Here is a 10731-nt window from a genome sequence, read left to right as displayed (position 1 = left end):
AACACACACACACACACACACACACACACACACACACACACACACACACACACACACACACACACACACACACACACACACACACACACACACACACACACACACACACACACACACACACACACACACACACACACACACACACACACACACACACACACACACACACACACACACACACACACACACACACACACACACACATCAACCAGTAACTCTTCTGTGTACTTACAGGCGCTACAACATTACTAAATGATATGTTGTCTGACATCAGATCGACATGCGTCTGTGAAGTGCAGTACACAGTATCGGCAAAGTTGAAAACTGCTGACTGAGGGAGTTGTAGGATTGCAGAGTAGACTGTCGCAACAGTTTCCTGAGGACACCCATATACAGTGGGGGGAAAAAGTATTTAGTCAGCCACCAATTGTGCAAGTTCTCCCACTTAAAAAGATGAGAGAGGCCTGTAATTTTCATCATAGGTACACGTCAACTATGACAGACAAAATGAGATTTTTTTCTCTCCAGAAAATCACATTGTAGGATTTTTTATGAATTTATTTGCAAATTATGGTGGAAAATAAGTATTTGGCCAATAACAAAAGTTTCTCAATACTTTGTTATATACCCTTTGTTGGCAATGACACAGGTCAAACGTTTTCTGTAAGTCTTCACAAGGTTTTCACACACTGTTGCTGGTATTTTGGCCCATTCCTCCATGCAGATCTCCTCTAGAGCAGTGATGTTTTGGGGCTGTCGCTGGGCAACACAGACTTTCAACTCCCTCCAAAGATTTTCTATGGGGTTGAGATCTGGAGACTGGCTAGGCCACTCCAGGACCTTGAAATGCTTCTTACGAAGCCACTCCTTCATTGCCTGGGCGGTGTGTTTGGGATCATTGTCATGCTGAAAGACCTAGCCACGTTTCATCTTCAATGCCCTTGCTGATGGAAGGAGGTTTTCACTCAAAATCTCACGATACATGGCCCCATTCATTCTTTCCTTTACACGGATCAGTCGTCCTGGTCCCTTTGCAGAAAAACAGCCCCAAAGCATGATGTTTCCACCCCCATGCTTCACAGTAGGCATGGTGTTCTTTGGATGCAACTCAGCATTCTTTGTCCTCCAAACACGACGAGTTGAGTTTTTACCAAAAAGTTCTATTTTGGTTTCATCTGACCATATGACATTCTCCCAATCCTCTTCTGGATCATCCAAATGCACTCTAGCAAACTTCAGACGGGCCTGGACATGTACTGGCTTAAGCAGGGGGACACGTCTGGCACTGCAGGATTTGAGTCCCTGGCGGCGTAGTGTGTTACTGATGGTAGGCTTTGTTACTTTGGTCCCAGCTCTCTGCAGGTCATTCACTAGGTCCCCCCGTGTGGTTCTGGGATTTTTGCTCACCGTTCTTGTGATCATTTTGACCCCACGGGGTGAGATCTTGCGTGGAGCCCCAGATCGAGGGAGATTATCAGTGGTCTTGTATGTCTTCCATTTCCTAATAATTGCTCCCACAGTTGATTTCTTCAAACCAAGCTGCTTACCTATTGCAGATTCAGTCTTCCCAGCCTGGTGCAGGTCTACAATTTAGTTTCTGGTGTCCTTTGACAGCTCTTTGGTCTTGGCCATAGTGGAGTTTGGAGTGTGACTGTTTGAGGTTGTGGACAGGTGTCTTTTATACTGATAACAAGTTCAAACAGGTGCCATTAATACAGGTAACGAGTGGAGGACAGAGGAGCCTCTTAAAGAAGAAATTACAGGTCTGTGAGAGCCAGAAATCTTGCTTGTTTGTAGGTGACCAAATACTTATTTTCCACCATAATTTGCAAATAAATTCATTAAAAATCCTACAATGTGATTTTCTGGAATTGTTTTTCTCAATTTGTCTGTCATAGTTGACGTGTACCTATGATGAAAATTACAGGCCTCTCTCATCTTTTTAAGTGGGAGTACTTGCACAATTGGTGGCTGACTAAATACTTTTTTCCCCCACTGTATATAAAGTGGTTGATCACGTTATCACTACGGTCTTTCCTTGACTGGATCTAGCAACTCGCTTAATAATCAAGTGTCGTATCGAGTAAATGCTGGCAATTATTGCTGATAAACAAAGGAGTCCGCTCATACTGAACCTTGATCATAAGTTTATTCATATCACAAGCTTTCAGCATAAGTTACAGGTGTCATGACACCCGGAGAGTGATGGCCCAGATTGCAATGGTCGCTCTGCCCCCCTGTGCCTCCAGCATATACTTATAAACAATGTAAAAGTAAAGTGGTTATCCCACTGGCTATAGGGTGAACGCACCAATTTGTGAGTCGCTCTGGCTAAGAGCGTCTGCTAAATGACGTTAATGTGCCCTTGAGCAAGGCACTTAACCCTAATTGCTCCTGTAAGTCGCTCTGGTTAAGAGCGTCTGCTAAATGACTAAAATGTAAAATGTAAAAAATGGGTTGCTCCCTCTGCTGTCCAATCACCTGTCTCCCCTGGGGCGTCACCCTAAAAATGGCTACTTTTGAACTAAGATAAACATTCTTTCAGTTCCACTTAAAAACCCATTAACAAAGACATAATCCTAATACACTACACAAGAAAATGAGAATACAGGTGTATTCTGTACCTTGGTTGATTGGAAAACAGCCCGCTACTACTCCCGAACATTTTGGAATCGTGACGTCACCAATCTGCAAAGGGCAAAGGTCATGGTAGCGCATCAGCAGGTGTTGTGAAACAGTGTGACACATCATAGGACAGGAAGGAATGTTTCCTCTGATGTACCACGCATCACAGAACGTTGACTTGGAATCATCATTCAACTCTAGTTCCATGGAAGCTCACTCCCCTTTAGTTCTTTTATTTTTTATTTTTGTCATTTAGCAGACGCTCTTATCCAGAGCGACTTACATGAGCAATTAGGGTTAAGTGCCTTGCTCAAGGGCACATCGACAGATTTTTCACCTAGTCAGCTCGGGGATTAGAACCAGCGACCTTTCATTTACAGGCACAACGCTCTTACCCACTAAGCTATCTGCCGCCCTAGTTCTGATTGAGTAATCAGTATTAAAAGCTGAGACAGCTATTGTAATTCCAGACATGATTCAGTTATGACTTTAACAGTAAAAGGAAACCAAGAAGGAACAAGCTGAGTTACACATTAATTTTGCATCAGTGAGACACTGGTTAAATCACTACCAAGGATTTGTTTGAGAAACTTGAGTCTTTCATAGTGGTTGTCCATTTCTGTAAAACACTTGCCAATCTCCTAGTGTTCACACATCAGTACAAATCCAACACAACAGGTGAAGGGTTAAGGTTAAGGTGAAATAGTTAATATAAGATAAACATGTTGACAAGAAAGCAAATCATTAAAGTAATGTCATTACTGATAGCAGGCATAGGAATCAAAATAACATCTCAGGTCTAGGAATCAAAATAACATCTCAGGTCTAGGAATTCTCATCGCTTAACAGGGAACATTTCGTCAGCAATACAAATGATGAGGCTTCTAAAAAGGGCATGGCAAGACCTCAAAACATACCTCAATGTTCTATTCACTCAGCAGCATACATACATACCTCAATGTTCTATTCACTCAGCATACCTCAATGTTCTATTCACTCAGCAGCATACATACCTCAATGTTCTATTCACTCAGCATACCTCAGTGTTCTATTCACTCAGCAGCATACTTACCTCAATGTTCTATTCACTCAGCAGCATACATACCTCAATGTTCTATTCACTCAGCATACCTCAGTGTTCTATTCACTCAGCAGCATACTTACCTCAATGTTCTATTCACTCAGCAGCATACATACCTCAATGTTCTATTCACTCAGCATACATCAATGTTCTATCACTCAGCAGCACACATACCTCAGTGTTCTATTCACTCAGCATACCTCAGTGTTCTATTCACTCAGCAGCATACATACCTCAATGTTCTATTCACTCAGCATACCTCAGTGTTCTATTCACTCAGCAGCATACTTACCTCAATGTTCTATTCACTCAGCATATCTCAATGTTCTATTCACTCAGCAGAATACTTACCTCAATGTTCTATTCACTCAGCAGCATACATACCTCAATGTTCTATTCACTCAGCATACCTCAGTGTTCTATTCACTCAGCAGCATACATACCTCAATGTTCTATTCACTCAGCAGCATACATACCTCAATGTTCTATTCACTCAGCATACCTCAGTGTTCTATTCACTCAGCAGCATACTTACCTCAATGTTCTATTCACTCAGCAGCATACATACCTCAATGTTCTATTCACTCAGCATACCTCAGTGTTCTATTCACTCAGCAGCATACTTACCTCAATGTTCTATTCACTCAGCAGCATACATACCTCAATGTTCTATTCACTCAGCATACATCAATGTTCTATCACTCAGCAGCACACATACCTCAGTGTTCTATTCACTCAGCATACTTCAGTGTTCTATTCACTCAGCAGCATACATACCTCAATGTTCTATTCACTCAGCATACCTCAGTGTTCTATTCACTCAGCAGCATACTTACCTCAATGTTCTATTCACTCAGCATATCTCAATGTTCTATTCACTCAGCAGAATACTTACCTCAATGTTCTATTCACTCAGCAGCATACATACCTCAATGTTCTATTCACTCAGCATACCTCAGTGTTCTATTCACTCAGCAGCATACATACCTCAATGTTCTATTCACTCAGCAGCATACATACCTCAATGTTCTATTCACTCAGCATACCTCAGTGTTCTATTCACTCAGCAGCATACTTACCTCAATGTTCTATTCACTCAGCAGCATACATACCTCAATGTTCTATTCACTCAGCAGCATACATACCTCAATGTTCTATTCACTCAGCAGCATACATACCTCAGTGTTCTATTCACTCAGCATACCTCAGTGTTCTATTCACTCAGCAGCATACATACCTCAATGTTCTATTCACTCAGCATACCTCAATGTTCTATTCACTCAGCAGCATACATACCTCAATGTTCTATTCACTCAGCATACCTCAGTGTTCTATTCACTCAACAGCATACATACCTCAGTGTTCTATTCACTCAGCAGCATACATACCTCAATGTTCTATTCACTCAGCAGCACACTTACCTCAATGTTCTATTCACTCAGCATACCTCAATGTTCTATTCACTCAGCAGCACACTTACCTCAGTGTTCTATTCACTCAGCAGCATACATACCTCAATGTTCTATTCACTCAGCATACCTCAGTGTTCTATTCACTCAGCAGCATACATACCTCAATGTTCTATTCACTCAGCATACCTCAATGTTCTATTCACTCAGCAGCATACATACCTCAATGTTCTATTCACTCAGCAGAATACTTACCTCAATGTTCTATTCACTCAGCAGCATACATACCTCAGTGTTCTATTCACTCAGCATACCTCAGTGTTCTATTCACTCAGCAGCATACATACCTCAATGTTCTATTCACTCAGCATACCTCAATGTTCTATTCACTCAGCAGCATACATACCTCAATGTTCTATTCACTCAGCATACCTCACTGTTCTATTCACTCAGCAGCATACATACCTCAATGTTCTATTCACTCAGCATACCTCAATGTTCTATTCACTCAGCAGAATACTTACCTCAATGTTCTATTCACTCAGCAGCATACATACCTCAATGTTCTATTCACTCAGCATACCTCAGTGTTCTATTCACTCAGCAGCATACATACCTCAATGTTCTATTCACTCAGCAGCATACATACCTCAATGTTCTATTCACTCAGCAGCATACATACCTCAATGTTCTATTCACTCAGCAGCATACCTCAATGTTCTATTCACTCAGCAGCATAAATACCTCAATGTTCTATTCACTCAGCAGCATACATACCTCAATGTTCTATTCACTCAGCATACCTCAGTGTTCTATTCACTCAGCAGCATACTTACCTCAATGTTCTATTCACTCAGCAGCATACATACCTCAATGTTCTATTCACTCAGCATACCTCAATGTTCTATCACTCAGCAGCACACATACCTCAGTGTTCTATTCACTCAGCATACCTCAGTGTTCTATTCACTCAGCAGCATACATACCTCAATGTTCTATTCACTCAGCATACCTCAGTGTTCTATTCACTCAGCAGCATACTTACCTCAATGTTCTATTCACTCAGCATACCTCAATGTTCTATTCACTTAGCAACATACATACCTCAATGTTCTATTCACTCAGCATACTTCAATGTTCTATTCACTCAGCAGCATACTTACCTCAATGTTCTATTCACTCAGCATACCTCAATGTTCTATTCACTCAGCAGAATACTTACCTCAATGTTCTATTCACTCAGCAGCATACATACCTCAATGTTCTATTCACTCAGCATACCTCAGTGTTCTATTCACTCAGCAGAATACATACCTCAATGTTCTATTCACTCAGCATACCTCAATGTTCTATTCACTCAGCAGAATACTTACCTCAATGTTCTATTCACTCAGCATACCTCAGTGTTCTATTCACTCAGCAGCATACATACCTCAATGTTCTATTCACTCAGCAGCATACATACCTCAATGTTCTATTCACTCAGCAGCACACTTACCTCAATGTTCTATTCACTCAGCAGCATACATACCTCAATGTTCTATTCACTCAGCAGCACACTTACCTCAATGTTCTATTCACTCAGCATACCTCAATGTTCTATTCACTCAGCATACCTCAGTGTTCTATTCACTCAGCAGCATACATACCTCAATGTTCTATTCACTCAGCATACCTCAATGTTCTATTCACTCAGCAGCATACATACCTCAATGTTCTATTCACTCAGCATACCTCAGTGTTCTATTCACTCAGCAGCATACATACCTCAATGTTCTATTCACTCAGCATACCTCAATGTTCTATTCACTCAGCAGAATACTTACCTCAATGTTCTATTCACTCAGCAGCATACATACCTCAATGTTCTATTCACTCAGCATACCTCAGTGTTCTATTCACTCAGCAGCATACATACCTCAAATGTTCTATTCACTCAGCAGCATACATACCTCAATGTTCTATTCACTCAGCAGCATACCTCAATGTTCTATTCACTCAGCAGCATAAATACCTCAATGTTCTATTCACTCAGCAGCATACATACCTCAATGTTCTATTCACTCAGCATACCTCAGTGTTCTATTCACTCAGCAGCATACTTACCTCAATGTTCTATTCACTCAGCAGCATACATACCTCAATGTTCTATTCACTCAGCATACCTCAATGTTCTATCACTCAGCAGCACACATACCTCAGTGTTCTATTCACTCAGCATACCTCAGTGTTCTATTCACTCAGCAGCATACATACCTCAATGTTCTATTCACTCAGCATACCTCAGTGTTCTATTCACTCAGCAGCATACTTACCTCAATGTTCTATTCACTCAGCATACCTCAATGTTCTATTCACTCAGCAACATACATACCTCAATGTTCTATTCACTCAGCATACTTCAATGTTCTATTCACTCAGCAGCATACTTACCTCAATGTTCTATTCACTCAGCATACCTCAATGTTCTATTCACTCAGCAGAATACTTACCTCAATGTTCTATTCACTCAGCAGCATACATACCTCAATGTTCTATTCACTCAGCATACCTCAGTGTTCTATTCACTCAGCAGCATACATACCTCAATGTTCTATTCACTCAGCATACCTCAATGTTCTATTCACTCAGCAGAATACTTACCTCAATGTTCTATTCACTCAGCATACCTCAGTGTTCTATTCACTCAGCAGCATACATACCTCAATGTTCTATTCACTCAGCAGCATACATACCTCAATGTTCTATTCACTCAGCAGCACACTTACCTCAATGTTCTATTCACTCAGCAGCATACATACCTCAATGTTCTATTCACTCAGCAGCACACTTACCTCAATGTTCTATTCACTCAGCATACCTCAATGTTCTATTCACTCAGCCTACCTCAGTGTTCTATTCACTCAGCAGCATACATACCTCAATGTTCTATTCACTCAGCATACCTCAATGTTCTATTCACTCAGCAGCATACATACCTCAATGTTCTATTCACTCAGCAGAATACTTACCTCAGTGTTCTATTCACTCAGCAGCATACATACCTCAATGTTCTATTCACTCAGCATACCTCAATGTTCTATTCACTCAGCAGCATACATACCTCAATGTTCTATTCACTCAGCAGCATACATACCTCAATGTTCTATTCACTCAGCAGCATACATACCTCAATGTTCTATTCACTCAGCAGCAGATAGTTGAACAACTGTCTTCCTCCTTTAAAATGGGTTATTAGATAGAAAACTCAAATAAGAGCTGTATTTATGCGACACTGAGCTAAAAGGTAAGCTCAACCTCAGCTCACCTTGCCAGCACAGGTTGGCGGCACCTTAATTGGGGAGGACAGCTCATAGTAATGTCTTGAATGGAATGGTATCGAACATGGTTTCCATGTTTGATACCATTCAATTCACTCCATTCCAGCCATTATGATAAGCCTTCCTCCTGTGCTTGCCAGTTACCATCACAGCAACATTAACTACACTGAACAAAAATACAAACACAACATGTAAAGAGTTGGTCCCATGTTTCATGAGCTGAAATAAAATATCCAATACATTTTTCATACGCTCAAATATTGTGCACAAATTTGTTTACATCCCTGTTAGTGAGCATTTCTCCTTTGCCAAGATAATCCATCCACCTGACAGGTGTGGCATATCAAGAAGCTGATTAAATAGCATGATCATTACACAGGTGCACCTTGTGCTGGGGACAATAAAAGGCCACTCTAAAATGTGCAGTTTTGTCACACAACATGTGTAATTGGCATGCTGACTGCAGGAATGTTCATCAGAGCTGTTGCCAGAGAATTGATTGTTCATTTTTCTACCATTGCCCCCTCCAAAATTATTTTAGAAAATTTGGCAGTACGTCCAACCGGCCTCACAACCGCAGACCATGTGTAACCACGCCAGCCCAGAACCTCCACATCCAGCTTCTTCACCTGCGGGATTGTCTGAGACCAGTCACCGGAAGCTGATGAAACTGTAGGTTTACAGGACCAAATAATGTCTGCCAAACTGTCAGAAACCGTCTCAGGTAAGCTCATCTGCGTGCTCGTCGTCCTCACCAGGGTCTTGACCTGACTGCAGTTTGGCGTCGTAACCGACTTCAGTGGGAGAAGTGTGCTCTTCACGGATAAATCCCAGTTTTAACTGTACCGTGATGATGACGTGTATGGCGTCATGTGGGCGAGCGGTTTGCTGATGTCAACGTTGTGAACAGAGTGCCCCATGGTGGAGGTGGGGTTATGGTATGGGCAGGCATAAGCTACGGACAACGAAAACAATAGCATTTTATCGATGGTAATTTGAAAGCACAGAGATACCGTGATGAGATCCTGAGGCCCATTGTCGTGACATTAATCTGCCGCCATCACCTCAAGTTTCAGCATGATAATGCACGCAAGGATCTGTACACAATTCCTGGAAGCTGAAAATGTCCCAATTCTTCCATGGCCTGCAAACTCACCAGACATGTCACCCATTGAGCATGTTTGGGATGCTCTGGATCGACGTGTAGGACAGCATGTTCCAGTTGCCGCCAATATCCAGCAACTTTGCACAGCCATTGAAGAGGAGTGGGACAACATTCCACAGGCCACAATCAACAGCCTGATCAACTCTATGTGAAGGAGATGAGTCGCGCTGCATGAGGCAAATAGTTGTCACACCAGATATTGACTAGTTTTCTAATCCACGCCCCTACCTTTCTTTTTTAAAGGTATCTGTGACCAACCGATGCATATCTGTATTCCCAGTCATGTGAAATCCATAGATTAGGGCCTAATGAATTTATTTAAATTGACTTATTTCCTTATATGAAATGTAATTCAGTAAAACTTTAGAATATTTTTGTTCAGTGTAGTTCATAGCACATTTACTGCCTCCCAGGTGACACTAGCGATCGATTTCGCTACTGGCTTAAAAGTCTGTGGGTCACAAAAAAATCTATATTTACTGATGGAGATATCAGTAACAAAATCGTTTAACTTCCGACATTAACATAGAACTTCATACTGCCAACAAACGTTAATAATAATAATAATAATATGCCATTTAGCAGACGCTTTTATCCAAAGCGACTTACAGTCATGCGTGCATACATTTTTGTGTATGGGTGGTCCCGGGGATCGAACCCACTACCTTGGCGTTACAAGCGCCGTGCTCTACCAGCTGAGCTACAGCTAATCCAAAGCTCATACTATTATTTTACGGTCTATCCCTCACACATTACAGTATAGTATCTTACGCTTTATTCATGAAGTCCAATATTACCTGTGAAAGTAGCCGGTGTCCTCAGTTCACTGGTTCATGACCAACCCGCTCATATTTCACACGTTGAAGACAAGCATCCGAAACCATCGGGCAGGTAAAAAGCAACAAATATCCATCCTTGGACTTCCTGCTTGGAAACGTCACGGTCAAAGTCAACCAGACTAGGGTGTATTCAGTGAGGTGAAAATCTTACAACGTTGACAGAAAATCTAACGAGCTGTAACAATGCCCTGCACTACATAACAATCATATCTGTTCAAAGCATTAGGATTTTGTATCATTACACTCTCCTGAACAGGCCCCAGGGGTGACGGAGAGAAGGACCAGCCCTACA

General features: G+C 41.5%; 1 protein-coding gene across 1 annotated transcript in view; it reads left to right on the top strand.

The window, feature by feature from the left end:
• The window catches only part of LOC311149472 (uncharacterized protein), a gene marked incomplete at both ends in the record, with an annotated part of 790865 nt that overhangs the window by 596866 nt on the left and 183268 nt on the right, over window positions 1-10731 (top strand). Inside the window, one exon of the mRNA XM_084186667.1 lies at window positions 4-211. Coding sequence (XP_084042793.1) covers window positions 4-211 — 208 coding nt within the window. The remainder of the gene's footprint in view (window positions 1-3; window positions 212-10731) is intronic.

This window comes from Coregonus lavaretus (assembly GCF_964263955.1).
Source record: "Coregonus lavaretus genome assembly, chromosome: 22".
Lineage (NCBI taxonomy): Eukaryota > Metazoa > Chordata > Actinopteri > Salmoniformes > Salmonidae > Coregonus > Coregonus lavaretus.
Note: the sequence above shows the minus strand (reverse complement) of the source record. Positions and strands in the feature narration are given on the sequence as shown.